Source organism: Stomoxys calcitrans, chromosome 4 (assembly GCF_963082655.1).
Source record: "Stomoxys calcitrans chromosome 4, idStoCalc2.1, whole genome shotgun sequence".
Lineage (NCBI taxonomy): Eukaryota > Metazoa > Arthropoda > Insecta > Diptera > Muscidae > Stomoxys > Stomoxys calcitrans.
Window position 1 is genome coordinate 3,586,297 of NC_081555.1, and position 20,067 is coordinate 3,606,363.

The 20,067-nt window shown below is 34.9% G+C and overlaps 1 protein-coding gene across 3 annotated transcripts; it reads right to left on the bottom strand.

The window, feature by feature from the left end:
- Positions 1-467: 467 nt before the first annotated feature.
- Positions 468-19,505, bottom strand: LOC106092908 (alpha-tocopherol transfer protein). 3 transcript variants are annotated; one of them, XM_059367759.1, is made up of 7 exons: positions 19,160-19,249; positions 3,404-3,599; positions 3,180-3,339; positions 3,030-3,111; positions 2,045-2,329; positions 878-1,014; positions 468-821 (listed from the first exon to the last, which is right to left on the bottom strand). In XM_059367759.1, exons 3-7 carry the CDS (start codon positions 3,305-3,307, stop codon positions 734-736), a joined length of 720 nt encoding a protein of 239 aa, XP_059223742.1. In that variant the 5' UTR covers positions 3,308-3,339; positions 3,404-3,599; positions 19,160-19,249; the 3' UTR covers positions 468-733. The 3 variants fall into 3 exon arrangements, with proteins under 3 accessions (XP_059223742.1, XP_059223741.1, XP_059223740.1); XM_059367758.1 differs by lacking the exon at positions 3,404-3,599 and having other exon boundaries at positions 19,160-19,504; XM_059367757.1 differs by lacking the exons at positions 468-821; positions 878-1,014; positions 2,045-2,329; ... (1 more) ...; positions 3,180-3,339; positions 3,404-3,599 and adding exons at positions 5,025-5,258; positions 5,338-5,474; positions 7,039-7,326; positions 7,399-7,480; positions 7,561-7,720 and having other exon boundaries at positions 19,160-19,505.
- Between the last annotated feature and the right edge of the window lie 562 nt (positions 19,506-20,067).

Genomic DNA, 20,067 nt, shown 5'->3' on the forward strand with positions numbered 1-20,067 from the left:
TAGAATGACGAAATAAGTATACCCCCATCCTATGGTGGAGGGTATAAAAACGACAGATAGACTATCAGCACAGAAAGAATATGCGGGCAGACGGACATGGCTAAGCCGAATCAGCGGGAATTTCTGAGTCGAACTACACATTTTATAATAGCCACAGTAGTGATGCAGGGTAAAGTTTGTGGTTTTTTTAATAAATTCCAGAAATACTTAAATGTATACTTAGTGTACCAATTTTATGCTAGGACCTAAAATACTCAACAGGATTCCTTAGAAAACACTACATCTAATTTTTGACATGGTGGCAGCACGAGTTATCATTAACCGATCGCCTTAATATTAGGTATTTTGCTTATTGGTATCAAAAGGAAAAAAATGGAGGGCCTGTGCTTCAAAAAAAATACTTTGTGTTTTTTGGGACACTAATGAACATAGTGTCAAAACAGGTAGTGATTCTGTGTCGATCGATATACATACCAATGGGTTAATTTATTTTCCTTTTAAATTTTTTGCTTACAAATGTAACAATTTTGAAATATTAATTTTTATTTCCATTTAAGACTGTACGGCACCCTTAAAAGTACTTACAAATACTTAGTTTTAAAATTTTAATATAAAAACACTTAAAATGACTATGAAATAAGAACACCTATTGATATTAAACTAATATTGCACCAAATATCACCATTGAAATTGCATCTTGTTTGTAATAAAATTGGTTATAACATTGGATGCTTTAATCAATTTCCAAAGAAGAAAGATTGTCAACATTGCCCGATTGTGGCTTTTTCATTTTCCAACGTGATTCATCCATGAGGAAATCTCTAAAAAAAATCAATAGAAATTATTTTTTTAAAAACTTCACATGCATAATCCTTACCGGTTTTCTTTTAATTTGTTTATCCAATGTTGTCTAATGTCGGACATCTTTCCAGCATTGCCCCCATACTCTTCTGGTAGTAATTCACGTGGGACGAACTCGTAAGGTGTATCAGAGCCGGGTAAATGGGTGTGTATCTGCAAAATTAGTAATAAAATTGTAGGGAAACTCTCTTATAACACAGTGGCCACCTTATACACGCAACAAAATAAAACATTTGAAATATATCTTCAGAACAAACAATTCGGTTTTATTGGGGAAGTACTATTTTTATGGGAACTGTGTAACATTTCCCTTCATGGTTGAAGGCTAGTCCTGAATTTGCCACTGTTTAATGTAAAAGGCACTTCGTTGGTGGTAAAACTTTCAGCGACTTCGTCTGTGGTAGAGAATGGCTTTTTTAATCGTAAGTTAAAAAAAAATTTTTAAGCCAAAAATGTTTTGCTTACAGCCGAAGATGCCTTATTACACCATACATTGATCCGTTTATTTATTTATCTCTTGTCTCTTCCATTTGGCAAAGAGTGTGAGGACGACGTATGCTCAAAAATTTTTTTTATTGATTAACGGTCTTTCAGCCAGCAGTCAGTGGGAAAGCGTACATTAGACCGTCCCATGCTATAAAGGAGAAATTTTTGTTTGAAAATCGAGAAATGCATGCCCTTCATTTTTTTCCTTTTGATGCCAATATGCAAAATACGAAATATTGTGGCGATCGGGCAAAGACGAGTGCCTTCAAAGGAATCCAGTTGAGTATTTTAGGTCCTTGCAAGGAATTGGTTAACTAAGTACACATTTATAAAGAACTTATTATTAAAACACAAACTGTACCCCTGTACCACTTCTGTGGCTATTATAAAATTAATGGTTCGACTAAGAAATTTCTCCTGATTTGACTTAGCCATGTCCGTCTGTCTGCATATCCTCTTTGTGCCGTTTGCCCGTCTGTCGTTTTTCTGTAATCAAGGTGGAGAACGCATTTGTTACCCAATCATCACTTTTCAAATATTTTTCACAAACTTTGTATTTGTCACAAATTCTTGCAAAAAAAAAAGTGCAAACGTTTGGCACAAAAGAAGTTTACTTGACGAAAATTTCGTTTATGGCTAATGAACTATTTTTTCGCGTGTATGTATTCAAGCACTGATTATTTCGAACTTTACTTACCATTTTCATAAGTTCTCCTTTCAAAAATGGCCTTACCACTGCTAAAACCTTATCCAAATATGGTGCTGCATTTATCACATGTATTTGCCGAACACGACCCGAATGAGCCTCTTGGGTGTATTTCGTTACAGTTCGTAGCGAGCTGATCGATGTTTGAGCCAAATGTTTCAGAGTATAGCCGGCCATATCGAATATAATGACATCCCCATTATCGATTTCTTCTGTACCCACAAAGCGGCAATCGATTATCATAAACAATACCTTAACGGCTTCCGTAAATTTGAACTGAAGAAAGAAAAAACTAAATTAAACAAGTAAAAGCGTGCTATGTTCTACAGGGTCGAATCTTATATACCCTCCACCATGGATCGCATTTGTCGAGTTCTTTGCCGGCATCTCTTTTTAGGCAAACAAAGGATAAAAGAAAAGAATTGCTTTGCTATTGTAGCTCTATCAAGTATTGGTCCCATTAGGACCAAAAACAAATTGAATGTTGGGGACCATAGTAGAAGTCATTGTGTAAAATTTCAGCCAATTCGAATAAGAATTGCGCCCTTTAGGGGCTCAAGAAGTAAAATAGGGAGATCGGTTTATATGTCATGACGATCAAGAATATATATACTTGATGGGGTCTCAGAGGAATATTTCGAGGAGTTACAAACAGAATGACGAAATTAGTATACCCCCATTCTATGGTGGAGGGTATAAAAAATCTTCCTTTTTTCCAGAGGATGAAATGTATTCTAACTTTGTCATTCCCTTTAACACACTTCTAAATATTACTATAATTCAGAGTTGATTTTGCAAGGCATATGGATAGCGAATTGACATTCGAAAGAATAAGACTAACCTCTAGAAAGTTTACATAAATGGACCTCATTGAGTCATGTTAACATATAGTTGCCATAACGCTATGTGACTTTTAGAGCAGTGAAGCAATCGACGACACCAAATCTACAAAGAAGTCACACCCAATACCACTCACCTTTTCCGGTTCGAATTCTTGTAAACGAAACAATGTCACACTGTAATTTTCGGCTGTTCTACCAGGCAATGAAAGATAATCCCTGCACGAAAGTTTGAAGGAAAATCATTTCATTATTGTTCATATTTTTGTGATGCCACAAATACTTACGCTACTTTAAGAATTTCTTGTGTTGCTTCGTCCATTGGATCTCTTTTCAGAAAAATATGATCATATTTATTGCGCAATTTGTAGTTGTATAAAATTAAATTTTGGGTACTCTCAACATCGGCCGACATGGCCACTAAGAAACGTTTAAGAAGACCTCTTTCTAATTGTGGGAAGAAAGATAAGAATTAATTTAGATATTAAATTGTACATAAGAAACCAATCACAATTTGTTTCAAATTATGTTTACAAGATGTGGCTTGTGTGGGCACCATTTCTTCCCAAAGAGGTGTTGCAATGCGGCTTGCCGTTCGAACTCGATTATAAAAAGAAGCTCCTTATCTTGGATATAACTGCCATATGGACCGATCTGCCAATAGAGGATCTAAAGCTCATAAGAACTTTATTTATTACTCGATTTCGCTGAAATTTGAAATAGTGGGTTTATTTTAATCGTGGCGAGAACATCAAATTGGTAAGAAATCAATTCTCACTAAATTTCGTGCATATCGGTTGTGGTTTGTAAGAATTTAGTGAAGTGAACAATATATGCCTCCTAGTCTGATCCGAATTCATCGGCGATGTAAGAAATTATTGTGCCACATTTTGAGATCAGTAAATAAAAGAAATTGTAATGGTTCTAGAAGTGAAATAAAGGCGATATAGATATATGGGTCTATAACTATTTGTGTTATTTGTGAGGATCGGTGGACAAATGACCACCACATTATTGCACAAAATAATACTTAAAATCTAACCCATTCGGCCAAATCCCATTAACATAGTAAAGACATTGTAAAAAATTTGATGAAAGTCGGTTGATAATTCATTTGAAAAGGCTCTAGAAAATCGGTCCAAGCCATTATCCCAAATTTCAGCGAAATCGAACTATAAATATGCCTGTTATGAGATCAAGACCCCAAACCCAAATCCAAATCTGAACCGATCTGGGCCAAATTGAAGAAGAATGTCTAAGGCTCTAACGCAACTCACTGTCTTAAATTTCAAAGAAATCGCACAATAAATGGGTGATTTATGGGCCCAATATCCTAAATCGAGATATCGGTCTATATGATCTGGCCCGTATTGAACAAGGATGTCGAGAGGTCTAGCATAACTCACTGTCCCAAATTTCAACGAAATCGGATAATTAATGTATCTTTAATGGACCTAAGGCCTTAAATCGGCAGATTGTTCTCTATTGGGGCTATATCAAAATATAGTCCGACATACCCCATTTTTGAACTTAACCTGCCTATGGACAAAAAAAGAAGCTTTGCAAAGTTTCAGCTCAATATCTCTATTTTTCAAGACTGTAGCCTAATTTCAACAGTCAAACGGACAGACAGACGGACGGACATGGCTAGATCGTCTTAGATATATACGATCATCAAGGATATATATACTTTATAGGGTCGGAAATGGATATTTCGATGTGTTGCAAACGGAATAACAAAATACCTCATCCCTCAGTGGTGGGTATAAAAATGCGTTAGTAGACGTACCATACTAAATTTTAATGTTCAATCATGAATATATCCAAAGTTATTCAATAAAAACCGTCTCCTTACAAATTTGAATTTTGTCGCCTACACCATTTTCACGGGAAGAGCTCGATGTATACTTCTAAAAGGAATGATTAGATTAGTATACCACCGCCGCGCTATACTAATAATGATCAAAGTTTTGTATTCAATACAACATTAAACATTTGTTTTCATAGAATTACGAATTTTCGTCGACAATAAATTATGTATATAAAAAATAAACTGTAGCTTACAAAAAAAAATAAAACAATGCCTACCCTTATGTATTACATTATTAAATTAAATTATTTAGGAAATAATATATGTTAAAAATATTAACAATTTATTATATATATGTACAAGATATCAAATTTAACTGCTTAAAACATAACAACAATTCTAATAACTATTTTCAAAAATGCATTGCTCCATAGGAATTCAAATAATACTCTCAAAATATTAGTCTGTCTAATCAATCTCCAAGTTTTTGATACTTTCAGTAATTTCCGGATTCGGATTATTCAACTTCCAACGCGACTCATCCATAAGATATCCTCTGTAAAAAAAAATAAACGATAAGACAATAAAACAATAAAAATTGAAGTGTGAATTTAAAGTTCATTTAACTCTCGCACCTCATTTCTTTTAACTTGGCCCACCAGTGTTGCCTTATATTTGAGATTTTTCCATTGTTTCCACCATATTCTTCGGGCAATAATTCTCGAGGGAAAAATTCGTATGGCGTATCGGAGCCATTTAAATGAGCATGTAACTTAGTAGAGAAATAAAAAGTTAAAAAGCTTCAAATTGAAGGGATGTGAACACTTTAAGATTAAATTATGGATGGCCCACAGGATTCACTTAATAAGGTTGCATAAAACAATCAGCCGACATACAATTTTTTTTTAAATTTTGAAAGTACTTGGCATTCGAATGGCAACTTGTTATCTTTTTCATTTATTCTTGGTTTGCGTTTTCTCCAATTTGTGCCATTTTTAATCGGCACATATTGAAATCCTTAATGTTCATGGGACCTTTTCACTTTCTGTTTTCGGCACTTGCTGTTATACAGACATCCATGGCCGAATATTACAGTTGCTTTTGAAATAAGAATTTTATGTCAAATATTCCGATTATTCTGTTGCACAAATCTGTTAGGTCTATACCAAACTTCTGTCAGACCAAGAAAAATTTAAAGCTTCTAGGAACCGAGAGACCAGTTTTCATGTTATAGACTAAATTGGACTATACTATGTACTGTTGTTGGAAGTCGTAATAGAACCCTACATGCAAAATTTCAACCTCTAGAGGCTCAAGAAGTCAAAACCCCAGATCGGTTTTTGTGACAGCTGTATATCGGCTTACATCAACAGTAAGTACCTGTGCAAAATTTCAAGCGGCTGCCTTTAATGTGAGTGAAAATAAATTCCGAATTTAACTAGTGGAGACACAAACCACTGACTTAACAGTCCTCTGTTACTGCCATTAGCAGAACACTGTTAAGGAACTTTGTGGGCAATTATTTAATTTCAAAAAAAAGTATTTGTTCATAAAAAGTAGATTTCAAAACACAAAACACAAAAAAAAGATCTAGAAAATAATAAGGTGATCCAACATTAAAATTTGGTTCCCTCAATAACCGCAAGGTGTACTAACAAGATAAAGAAGATTGTAAAATTGATTGATCCACTGTGCACAAATGGAAAATAGTAAGGCGATGAGACCTGTCTCAAATGAGAGCTAGGGAAGCCTAGTTTCTTATACATATGCACACATTTTCCGAATAATCGTCTAACTATCGAATTTTAGGCAAAAACTTGAAAAAATTACCAAAAAACTAAAAAAGTAAATTTTGCGTGAACCACTGTGCGAAAACGGAAAATAGTCAGGCGATGAGACCGGCATCAAACGACAGCTAGGGAAGCCTAATTTCCTATACATATGCACACATTTTCCAAATAATCGTTTAACTATCGAATTTTAGGCAAAAACTAAAAAAGTTACGGAAAATAGTAAGGCGATGAGATCGGCATCAAACGACAAATAGGGAAGCCTAGTTTCCTAGCTAGGAAGCCTAGTTTCCTGGCAACATTTGTGAAGTACTGTGCCATATAAAAACTTCTCTCCAAATGCCGTTCGAACCCGGCATTAAAAAGGAGACCCCATACAATTGAGCTTAAAAACCTGAATCGGACTGCACTCATTAATATGTGCTCATTAATATGTGAGAAGTTTGCCCATGTTCCTTAGTGGAGTGTTCATGGGCAAAATTAGTTTGTTTTGCTTTTGTGGACCACCCTTTAATCTCCAAGCGTAAACTCACCATCTCAACTTACCACTTTGGCAATTTCACTATTCATAAATGGTTTCACAAAACTGAGCACCTTATCCAAATAAGAGGCAGCATTTAAAATATGTATTTGTCTAACGCGTCCCGCGCGAGCTTCTTGTGTATATTTCATAAAGACTCGTAGTGTGCTGATGTTGGTACGTGCCAAATGTTTCAAAGTATAGCCAGCCATATCGTAAATTATAATCTCGCCATCACATATATCATCCGAATCAGCTGCTAAGCTGCAGTCCATTACCATAAACAATGCCGTAATGCATTCAGTAAATTTAAACTTAAAAATATAAATACTCGTAAAGGGTGAAAAAAAAATTATACAATAATTTTATATATGAATTTTAAGTACCTTTTCCGAATCAGCATCCTCAATACGGTATAAAACCATTTTGTAATTTTCTGGTGTTCTGCCAGGCAAGGGCAAAATGTCTCTGTGCAAAAACGGAAAATATTTTCAAAACTTGTTTCGATTTCGTTCAAACAGCCAATAATTATAATTGCCAATATTTACATTGTTTTTAAAGCATTTTGTGAAACTTCGGCCAATGGATCTCTTTTCAGAAAGATGTGATCATATTTGTTGCGCAGCTTGTAATTTAATAAAATGACTTTTTGTGCCCCATCCAATTCACCCGCCATGGCAACAAGGAAATTTTTCAACAGTACTCGTTCTAATTGAAAAAAAAACAGTTAAACAAAAAATTAAATGATGGATGTTAGTAGGCGATTATCATATCGTTTCAATTTTCAATATACAATTTTAAATTTCCAATTACATACAATTAATTTATATTTTTTTAAATTCTGAAAAAAAAAATTTACCAAATTCGTAATATTTATAATATATTAAAAATATTTTTTTAGAAAATTTTAAAATTTGATGTTTATGATAGTTAGGTGAGATGGGCAGTCTGCATTCAAGCTCAAACCAAGAGAAAAAGAGAAAAAACATAATATTTTTTAGTTCCTACAGTTGATTTATTCAGATTGCTTAAAAAGGATGTTTTTTAACATACAAGTCAAGTCTTCAAGGAAATGAGAACCTTAAGTGAGATCGCTTCCGATTGCGAGTGCGAAACACACCCATATTAGATTTTTTCCCCACCATCGTTAATTGCAACATTGAGTCTTTAAGCGGGGTTTCCAATCACTCAGTAATCTGTCATGATGAAAACAATAAATGAAACTTCTGTTCCATCCTGCAAAAAGGTGAGGTTGAACCATATAATCTTGAACAGTTCAAAGCTCCCAATTTCTTAACCAGTTGCCATTTGTGGCTTTCCGATCTAATTTTGAAGAAGAATCAGCTGGAATATTCACCAGAGGCATACCCACAGATTCTAGTTCCCTCCCACCTTGGTCTTTAGCCATTCCATCAATTCATCACTTCTTTAATTGCGTAGATATCCGCTTGATACCGAGTACTGTAATCACTTCGTAATCTTATCGTTATGCCCAGTCCTAGTGCAAACTTTCCCCCCAAAACATGCAATAAAGGAACAATTCAAAGTTTTAGTGAAAATCCTTGCGAGAAAATCAAAAATTAAAAGCGTTCTAAGTTCGGCCGGGCCGAATCTTGGGAACCCACCGCCACTGATTTTGTTAAAAATGTACACATGGAGGCCACCGTAACGCAGAGGTTAGCATGTCCGCCTATGACGCTGAACGCCTGGGTTCATATCCTGGCGAGACCATTAGAAAAAAATTCCAGCGGTTGGGTTCCCCTCCTAATGGTGGCAACATTTATGAAGTACTGTGCCATATAAAACTTCTCTCCAAAGAGGTGTCGCACTGCGGCACGCCGTTCGGACTCGGCTATAAAAGGGTAGATATTTGGCAGAAAAACTTTTCCCTATAAAAATTTTGTTTTGAATAACATGCTTTTTGAGTGGGGTATGTAGACTTTTCTGTGCCACTGTATATGGAAGCTATATCCAAATCTGTACAGAATTTTTCCAATTTCAATAGGCTTCGTCGCTAGGCCCAAGAAAATGTCTATGCCAAATTTGAAGACGATCGGATGAAAATTGCGACCGGTAATTTTTACACAAATTAACATGGACAGACAAACGGACAGACAGACATACGGACGTAGCTTAATGGAATCAGAAAGTGAAAAAAAATTTTTTCTACTACATACTCATGATTTTGTGCATCGTTGGTGTTGATTTTCGTTAATTTTCCTCAATTTAATTTTAAAAAAAATTATTCATAATGCATAAACATTTGCTTACATTGTAAACTGTTTCTACTTTTATTTCAATGAATGACCATAAATGTCCATGTCTCTAACAAATATTTGAGGTCAAGTATTGCTTTTCAAGTTTTACACACAATTACAATTAAATTTAATAAAAGCAATTAAACAACATTTAAGCTATAAAAATTTTTGCTTTTGAATGAAATCTATTTAGAAAAATTAGTTTCTATTCTAAACCCCAGACATGCATATAAAAAAGTGAACCGATTTTATAATAAACTGACAACTGAAGCCGTATGCCATAAAAAAAAGTAAAAACCTGTTATTACTCGAATAATTTAATAAGAATGCCGTGTAGCTTTCCCAATCATTGTATGAATGTGGCATTTTTTTAAACCAACATAAGATGGGGGCATACTACAATAATTTCGTCATTTCGTAAATATGTATATTCTTGATCGTCATGACATTTTAAGTCGATCTAGCCATGTCTGTCCATCTGCCTGTCGAAAGCACGCTAACTTTCGAAGGAGTAAAGCCAGTCGCTTGAAATTTTGCACAAATACTTTTTATTAGTGTAGGTCGGTTGGGATTGCAAATGGGCCAAATCGGTTAATGTTTTGATACAACCGCCCTGTAAACCAATCTTTGATCTTGACTTCTTGAGCTTCTAGAGGGTGCATTTCTTATCCGATTTGGCTGAAATTTTGCAAGTGGTGGTTTGATATCACTTCCCACAGCTGTGCTAAGTATGGTTCTAGAGTTCATAACCTGATATAGCTGCCATATAAACCGATCTCCCGATTAGACTTCTTCGGCTACTAGAGGCGCAATTCTTGACCAATCTGGTTGAAATTTTGCACATGTCGTTTTGGTATGACTTCCAACGACTGTGCTTAGTATGGTTTAAATAAGTCCATAACCTGATATAGCCGCCATATTAACCGATCTCCCGATTAGGCTTCTTCGGCTTCTAGAGGGCGCAATTATTTTCCAATTTGGTTGAAATTTTGCATATGTCGTTTTGGTATGGCTTCAAACAATTGCTCTGAATATCGTCTAAATCGGTTGATAATCTAATATAGCTGCCATATAAACCGTTCTCCAAATTTGATTTTCTGAGCCTCTGGAGAGCGCAATTATTGCTCGATTTGCCTGAAATTTTGAAGGTGGTGTTTTTCTATGACTTCTAACAGCCATGACAAGTACGATCCATATCGACCAATAACTTGATTTAGCTCGTATATATTTGAAAAAGTCATTCGAAGAACTTGACAAATGCAAACCATGAGGAGGGTATATAAGATTCGGCCCGGCTGAACTTAGCACGTTTTTTACTTGTTATATATTACCAAGAACTAGAAATAAACAAATGGTAGTCTAACTCGTTGAAGATTGCTTATATAATTTCTTTAAGTAGAGACAAGACAATTATACCTGGCAAAATATACCTATGCCAAAGAATATCGGTATCCATGGTGGCGGGTATACAAGTTATGCACCAACTTTGAGTGTGTTTTTGATTCTTGAACTTTAATTCTTGCCTAAGTAGTATTTAAATGAAACAACCCCTTTAAAAAATAAGCCCTTTCTGTCAAACTTTTACTTTGGACCACTACACTGATAGAAAAATTACGGTACTTTGCCAATACCCTCTGGTATTATTTTGTTCGCATCAATGGCAAAGATTTCTAATACCATTTGGTATCAATACAATACCAGACAACGGAGGCTATTAAGATTTGACGGCGTCACAATTGTATTCTTGTTATCGCTTCAGAAGTGTTGGTGGCTTTGTACTTAAAGATTGAGGCCATCATAAAATATTTGTTGAACAAACAAATGCAAATGCAAATTTGCCCATGAACATTCCATTAAGGAACTGAGGCAAACTTCTCACAGATCAATGAGTGCTGTCCGATTCAAGTTTAAGCTCAATGATAGGGGGCCTCCTTTTTACAGCCGAGTCCGAACGGCGTGCCGCAGGGAAAATTGAAATAGTAAAAATTCTTAAGACATTCTACATCAAAAACATGAGAGTCTCTTGTGTGGAAAATGATACTGTGTTAGTGTATTCATATGAAAACCAATTCTGGGAATCAATGGATATGGAATCGATTGCTGAATACAAAGAATTGAGGTTGGTCACGGTGCAGCATAAATAATCGAAATAAAATTAGATTAAACTTATTTTTAATGGTTTTTTTGGTTCATTAGAGGGTGGAATAATCAATAATGGTTTGGTACTAAAACCAATAACGGTCTGGTGCTAAAACCAATAACAGATTGGTATTAAAACCAATACCAGTTCGGTTATAAGGCTAGTACCAAACGGTACTAATCATTTTATGTTTCATCCATACAATCCGGTATTGTTTTTGTACCATCCGGTGTTGCTTTACTATCAATACCGTATGGTATTGAAATGAGCACGTTTGGTATCAACTTTTCTCTGGGTGTATATGTTATTTTAACGAAAAAGATACAAAAGTATGTATAAACATGTATATTTTTAGCAAATGTAAATCACGTAAAACGCCGCTTGCGTAAAACGGTTCAAGAATTTTAATATCTATTCAATTCATGGTATGGTTAGGTTATAAGACTAGTATTTATACTAAAGTCTTCATCATTTTAGAAGTAAACAGTAGAGTGCAAAATCAAAACGTAAATAATAAAGAAATCTAAATTGTTTATAATTGCAAACATATGTACATGTAGTCATTTATTGAAATTGATTAAGGCATTTAAATTTCAATTTCAACTTTTTTCAACGAAGAAAATAAACGACTTTTCAAACAAGACATTTTGGCGCTGATGATTTTTTGATATCATACAATGAGAAACAAATAGTGGAAAGATCAACTATTAGCTGTTGTCGGGAATTAAAATAAGATTGCTATGTATTTTCGTTCTTAACAGAATGTCTGGCAAATTTTAAAAAATTTCACAAATATTCTGTTAATGAATAACCAATGATAGCCAGGTTTAAATGACAATGGTACAGCAGATCGACAGTAGACAAATTTAAGAATATTAATGTGAATAATTATGAGGGAATAACCAGCATCACAGGTTAGCATGTCACCCAAACAACACTGTTGTCCGACTCAATATCGTGAAGTTTCTAAAAAATGAAAACAAGTAAAAGCATGCTAAATTCGGCCTGACCAAATTTTATATACCCTGCACCATGGATCGCATTTGTTAAGTTGTTTGTCCGGTATCTCTTTATAGGCAAACAAAAGATAACGGATAAGAATTGTTATGCTTTTGGAGCTATGTCAGGTTGTAAACCTATTCGGGACATACTTGGCTTGGATATTAAAGACAATAGTAGATCCCATTGTGCAAAATGTCAACCAAATCGGTTAATAATTGCACCCTAGAGGTACTTAAGAAGTAAAATGGGGAGTTCGGTTTGCATGGGAGCTATATGAGGTTATGGACCTATTCAGACCATACTTGTCACGTAAGTTGGAGGGCATAAAAAATACACTGTGCCTCTAGAGGCTCAAGAAACAAAATCGGGAGATCGATTTACGTGGAAGCTATATCAGGTTATGAGCCGATTCCGACCATATATGGCAAGTTTGTTAATGATCATGGACACAGTAACTGTGTCAAATTACAGCAAAATCGAATAAGAATTACGTCCTCTAGAGGCTTATGAAATAAAATCGGGAGATCTGTTTATATAGAAGCTATATCAGATGTTAGACTGATTCGAACCATACTTGGTACATATATTAAATGCCATAGAATACGTCATAGTACAAATTTACAGCCAAATCCGATAAAAATTGCGCCCTCTATAGGCTCAAGAAGTAAAACCTGGGATCGGTTTATGTGGGAGCTATATCAGGTTATGTACCGATTTGGGTCATACTATCCACAGTTCTTGGAAGACATTACAAAACACCTCATGCTTAATTTCAGCCAAATCGGATGAGAGTTGTGCGCTCTATCGGGTCAAAAAGTCTAGATCCAAGATCGGTTTATATGGCAGCTTTACCAGGCTATGAACCGATTTGAACCATACTTAACATAGTTGTTGAAAGTAAGAGCAGAATACCTCGTGCAAAATTACAGCCAAATCGGATAAGAATTGCGGACGAGATTACAATCCCAACCGATCTCCACTAATTAAAAGTATTTGTGTAAAGTTAGCGTACTTTCGACAGGCAGGCGGACGGACATGGCTAGATAGACTTAAAATATCATGACGATCAAGAATATTTATACTTTATGGGGTCTTAGACGCATATTTCGAGGTGTTGCAAACAGAATGACGAAATAAGTATACCCCCATCCTATGGTGGAGGGTATAAAAACACAAACTACTATTTGGATATTTCATTGTCTTTGATCATTATAATTTGTTTGAATCATGAGTTAGGGCTAGCATTATCATATCGATTTTGTATAAGAAACTTATGAGCCTTCCTACTAGAATACACGCTACAAACAGTAATTAATTACAAAATTATATATTTTTCAATAGTAAATAAGTGTTATTATTTTTGCTTGATTTTTAATCAATAAATAATTTTTGTTGTTTGAAATTTTCAATGCAGATAATGCATGGTTTTTCGTTTTAGGTTAAGGTTGCACAATCGATGTGATTGATTGATTTTAGAAGGAAATTTACTGCACCAAATTTCATTGAAAACGCATCAAAGAGAAGCATATTATGTGCTCAAAAAGTACAATTTGGAGATCGATCTATATGGCACCTTTGAAAAAAGTAATCTGTGCAAAATTTCAGCTCAATATTTTCATTTTCAAAGACTAGCCTGACTCAAAACAAGGCGGGGACAAGCGGAAGGACTTAGCTTTGAGTTTAAAGACGATGAAGAATAAAATTCTTGGAACGGAATGACGAAATGAATATGCCGCCACCCTTCTGTGGTGGGTATACAAATTAATGGCGGCTCCCAGAGAGATGTCAAAGTCAAGGAACAAGCAGAATCTAAAACTAAAGAAAACAACGATCTGCGAAGGTCTCTTCACAATACATGCAGCAAAAAAGATCCAACATAAGAGGACAGATTTCATTCTTCATTAGAACGTCAGGGCCCACATTGCAATTTTCGTCAAAATTTAAATCCAGGATCTCAAACGAGAAGTTTTTAAACTTTCGCGTATGTGGGGTTCTTCGCTGTTCGCTCTCGAACCCAATTATTATCATAATCTTCGACAACGAGGTGGCTCTAAAAAATTATAAAGGCCAAGAGAATGAATATCAATGCAACGAAAGGTTTTTATTGATTCAGAAAAGAAATTGTCAGTCGTACAGGCGAATCAGATACAGAACAAACATACCATTAGTGGACGTTTCCGTGGTTGATTAGGCCACCATCTTCGGCCCTATCGTGTTTTCTCTGGGTCTGCCGTGTGCTGTTCCACAGTTCGTAGTTTGCTTTTTTCTAATATATACGCTCAGAACACACATGAATTCCTATGGAATTTAAGAGTACCACAACAAACTAACAACAGTAGCCTGATATACAACTTCTCTTCACGTGTCAATTTTTAATCCAGTGACCTTCAAGCTATTTTTGACTAAGCTAGTGTCTTCTTTCTAGTATCAATGTGATTGGTTCATTTCCGACACAATGCTGGTGGTACATCGAAACCTGTTATTTATTTTTTTATGACGTCTTTTTATTTAAAGGCTGCAAGCAACCGATTTCTAGCAAAACTGGATAACGGTAAAGCTGCCATTAGACGATAAAACATGTCATATGTATATAATTTCAAAAACAGCAATTCTGAAAGTTGTACACAACGTGTGATACCTACGAAAAATTTGACATGACAAATGGAAAATGGAAATAGTAAAAATTCTAAGGACATTCTACATCAAAAACATGATTGTCTCTTGTGTGGAAAACTGCCGGAAAAATGCCGTGTTGGTGTATTCATATGAAAACCACTTTTGAGAGTCAATGGATATGGAATCGTTTGCTGAATACAAAGAATTGAGGTTGGTCACGGTGTAACATTAATTTTTGATATTGTTAACATAAAATTATTCTCAATGGTTGGTTTTTTGTTGGTTCATATGTTTGGGTGGAATAATCAATAACGCTTTGGTACTAAAACCAATAACAGATTGGTATTAAAACCAATACTAGTTCGGTAATAAGGCTAGTACCAAACGGTACTAATCGTTTTGTGTTTTTCCCATACCATCTGGCATTGCTTTTGTACCATTCGGTGTTGCTTTACTATCAATACCGTATGGTACTGAAATGAACACGTTTGGTATCCACTTTTCTCTGGGTGTATAGGAAGTCCCACGCAAAATTTCAGCCAAATCGGTTTACATATGAAGAGATGGGTTATTTATCATCTATACTAAGTTGTAGACCGTTATGGACCATATTTGTTCGAATTATGGCTCAAAGACAATAGATCTCCTCTTTATAGTTAAGTCCGAACAGCCTTATAGCCGGTTTCTCATTCCCCGATTATAATTCATCGTAGCGATATTCTTCTTGTTAACGAAACTAGTTTTTCTGAATATATGCTTATTGTTCATTCGTTTTGCACCCCTTTTGTATGGTAACAAATTGTTTTTTTGTTGTTGGATTTATCCAATTTACACCAATGGAATTTTTTTGCTTCTATTTCAAATGGAAAAGCAAAACAACAAAAACTCTTGAGAGAGTCTCAGCTATGTGGTGTGTTAAATGTATTTGGTGCAGGCTGCAATGATCGCGATTTCGCTCTTTGCCAGAGGCTCATCAGATTGTTATATCATATATTAGTGATCAGTACAATGGTACAAAAGAAGCATGCCCTTTTAATGAAATAAACTTTGTTTTACAACTAATCTGCCTCAAATATGTTTTATATTTTCACCATTATAACACTGATTTGTTTCTTATGTGTGGAATATCGGATCAAATAAAACATCGTTTTAAGAATTCAAGAAAAATCTTAGCTGTGTAAACAAGCATTTGGCATTTACTGCCTGTCCCACTAATTTTGTGTCACTAAAAATGAGCGGCTTTCATTCGCTTTTATGTCAAAACCAGCTTATTCCATAAAGGAAAAGGTGGTGTTTGGATGTATCGAGTCACTCACTTGGGTAAAAACAAAACTGTATACTAGACGTTGTCAGAATGTTAGCTCCTGGGAACAGTTTCAAACGTTTCGTTCACAAAAAAATGTTGGTAATTTTGAACATTTGTAGTTGATTTGATGACATTTGATTAAATTTTATGAACCAATGGGGTCAAGCGATCGACGTCATGACGCGTCCCATCGGACACTATAATCTCTACGACGCGGCGGCATCTATCAGTGAGAAGTAGAAGTACACAATTTCGAGCGCTAGCCTTATTCATTCAGAAGCTAACGTGCGAAAGACTTTCAACTTGCTTAAGCTGCTATTACTCGACATATATTTCTCCTATGACATATTATTTTTTGTATTCATATTTTATTTAAAATGTTTGTCAAAATTCTCAATAGACATGTCTTTTCATAAAAAGTGCGGCTGATTTCATAAAAAGTGGGTTTTTAAAAAACAAACACATAAAATTCAGAAAAATGCATGAAATCTTTTTTTGAATCGATAGTACGGTCGATATAATTTGATTTTTGAAGATTATTTCATGCAAATGTTGACCGTGACTGCGCCTCAAATGGTCCATTCGCTTAGTTTTAATAAATGCTTCAATGTTGTCTTCCAATGCGTCAATTGAGGCGGGTATGTCTGTATAGACATGAGCTTTAACATAACCACACAAAAATATTCTAAAGGCGTTAAATCGCACGATCTAGGCGGCCAATTGACCCGTCCCGAACGCGAAATAAAATGTTCACTGAACTCGCTTCTCCATAAGTCCATTACTTCGCGTGTTGTGGTGTAGTCTTGCTGAAACCACATGCCATGTAAGTCATGGTCTTGCGTTTCGGGCAAAGAAAGTTGGATATCATCACACGGTAGCGCTCACCATTCACAGTTACCTTACGATTCGCATCATCTTTGAAGAAGTACGGTCCAATGATGTCACCACACCATAAACCGCACCAAACTATGACTTTTTCTGGATGCATTGGTAGCTCTTGCAATGCTTCTGGCTGATCTTCACTCTGAAATCGACAATTCTGCTTATTTACGCACCCATTGAGCCAAAAATGGAAGAAGCTCGCGATGAACTTTCTTGACAGAGCACGCATTTTGATAAAAAAAATTCGATAATTTGCAAACGTTGTCCGTTTGTAAGACGATTCATCGTTAAATTATGGACCAAACTAAAGATGTTTGGCAGTGAAACAAAATACGAAACTTGCGAGAGCTGTTTAAACCAGTGTTGCCAAAAAGATAATGGCTAAAAAATCCCCCTTTATAAAGGAAATCTGTTAAGTAAACCTGCTTCAAAACTAAATTAAGTTTTGGAATAACAAAGTTAGTATATCCAAGTTAAATATGCTATAACGAAGAGCAAAATATTACTTATTACTCTACATATACAGGAATTTCATGGAATATTTTCACATTAATTCATTAGCAAAAAATTCTTTACACTATAGACAACAAGTAAAAATGCATTAAGTTGGATACCCACTACCTCGGGTATGTAAACCCCCATTCGTCACAATCCAGTGAAAATTTGATAACTTATTCAAATTTCAGCGAAATCGGTTATGGCCTTCAGACCCTTTATCGGCAGATCGGTTTATATGGCAGCTATATCTAAATATAGTCCGATCTGAACCATATTTGGACCCTATTTTGGGTCACTGTTTCAAATTTCAGGGAAATCTGGTAATAAATAAAGCTTTTATGGGCTTCAGACCCTTTATCGGCAGATCGGTCTATATGGAGCTATATATAAATATGGTCTGATTTGGACCATATATTGGTCAGATGTCGGGAGGCCTCTGCGCTACGGTGGCCTCAAAAATTGAAATATTGAGCTGAAATTTGGCACAGATATGTCTTTTTGATGTTGAAGTTTTTGAACGGGCCAAATCGGACCATATTTGGATATAGCTGCTATATAGACCGATTTTCCGATAAAGGGTCTAAAGACCATAAAAGCTTTACCTTTTTTCCGATTTCGCTGAAATTTGAAACAGTGAGTAGTTTAAGGCCTCCCGACATCTGACCAAAATATGGACTCGGCTATAAAAAGGAGGCCCCTTATCATTGAGCTTAAACTTGAAACGGACTGCACTCATTGATATGTGAGAAGTTTGCCCCTGTTCCTTAGTGGAATGTTCATGGACAAAATTTGCATTTCAATTTTTGAAAGCTGTAGAGTGATTACAACAGACGGATGGACAGACGGATAGACGGACAGACACACGGACATCGTTAAATAGTCTTAGCATTTTACGACGATCCGAAATATATATACTTTATAGAGTCGGAAATGGATATTTCGATGTGTTGCAAACGGAATGACTAAATGAATATTCCCTCTATCCTTCGGTGGTGGGTATAAAAAAGTACGTTTAAAGGATTTGGTTCAATATAATTTTTGCACAAGCATATAAAAATTTTTCTCATTTTTTCACAATTTTTCACACATAACATTTATTCATGGGTAAAGGATTGTGGCTTTTCAAATTAATTTGACTTTCTCAATTATATTTTAAACTTTTGACATCGGAAACTCTTTTCATGGATCCATTAATAAATATCAAAAATGTTATTATCCTTTGTGGTTTCAAACTGTTGTTAAAAATCCTGTATTGCCACATCAAGGAATATCAAGTTAGGTAAACGGCTATAAGGATTTTCTTGTAAACTCAAAATCAATTTTTTTAAATTTTAGTCATTAAAATGGTTGAATTTTTCATCTTCAGTTTTTTAATCCTCATCCCAGATTTTTTTTTCACAATATAAATGTTGTTATAACATTTAATTGCTTTCCTTACACTATACCTATTTTCTCAGGAAGCTGAGTTTGAGTTTTCCACCATTTCTCCAGTTGGTTCACTTTTGTTTCCAAATCGGCACTCATTTTTGTCTTTTTTTGAGAAAAATATACTTTCTAACGTATGTTCAATACTTGTACGATAAGCTACTTCTTTAAATTTATAGTTGCTATTAGGAAAATAACCACAATTCACTATTCTGGGGTTTTGTTTTGTAATTCCGTGTGAAAACAACCTTAGCGTTTTAAGTCGCGTTTACAACTGAAACGTGATTTGTATATTTGAAGTACATAGACAGTACTAATGACAAACCCAGCACAAAAGTACACTGAGACTAAGATCCGAGTGGATGATTTGAACTGAATTTTATAAGTAAAGTTGAGAGAAAAGGCACACGTTTATATGTGGGATTCATAAGCACATTACGTTTGAATGCAATGACCCACACATCGATCATATTCGGAGACATTTCAATAAGGCAGTCAATTGCGAAACTTGTTATGATTCTATATAGCCAAACTGATGATACAAATCTTAACAAGCAAAATGTGTTTCAACCTTTTCCTTTTTTACTTAAATCACAAATAAATGTTAATAAAAATTTTAAAATTATTTAATTAATAATGTTTTGAGAATTATAATTAAGGAAAATAAAATTTATGAAATTTACATTTTTTGTCGAACAAAAAAAAAATATATAAGAAGTTATTGGGTTGCCCAAAAAGTAATTGCGGATTTTTTAAAAGAAAGTAAATGCATTTTTAATAATACTTAGAATGAACTTTAATCAAATATACTTTTTTTACACTTTTTTCTAAAACAAGCTAAAAGTAACAGCTGATAACTGACAGAAGAAAGAATGCAATTACAGAGTCACAAGCTGTGAAAAAATTTGCCAACGCCGACTATATGAAA

What these genes read in the sequence shown, in the direction of transcription:
- LOC106092908 (XM_059367757.1), bottom strand. Translation starts at nt 19,238, where the DNA reads ATGAGTGCCGATTTGGAAACAAAAGTGAACCAACTGGAGAAATGGTGG. An exon ending in ATAGTGAAATTGCCAAAGTG is followed by an intron (nt 5,475 to 7,038) that starts GTAAGTTGAGAT and finishes TTCTCTACTAAG; the next exon opens with TTACATGCTCATTTAAATGG. An exon ending in GCCAAGTTAAAAGAAATGAG is followed by an intron (nt 5,259 to 5,337) that starts GTGCGAGAGTTA and finishes TTTTTTTTACAG; the next exon opens with AGGATATCTTATGGATGAGT.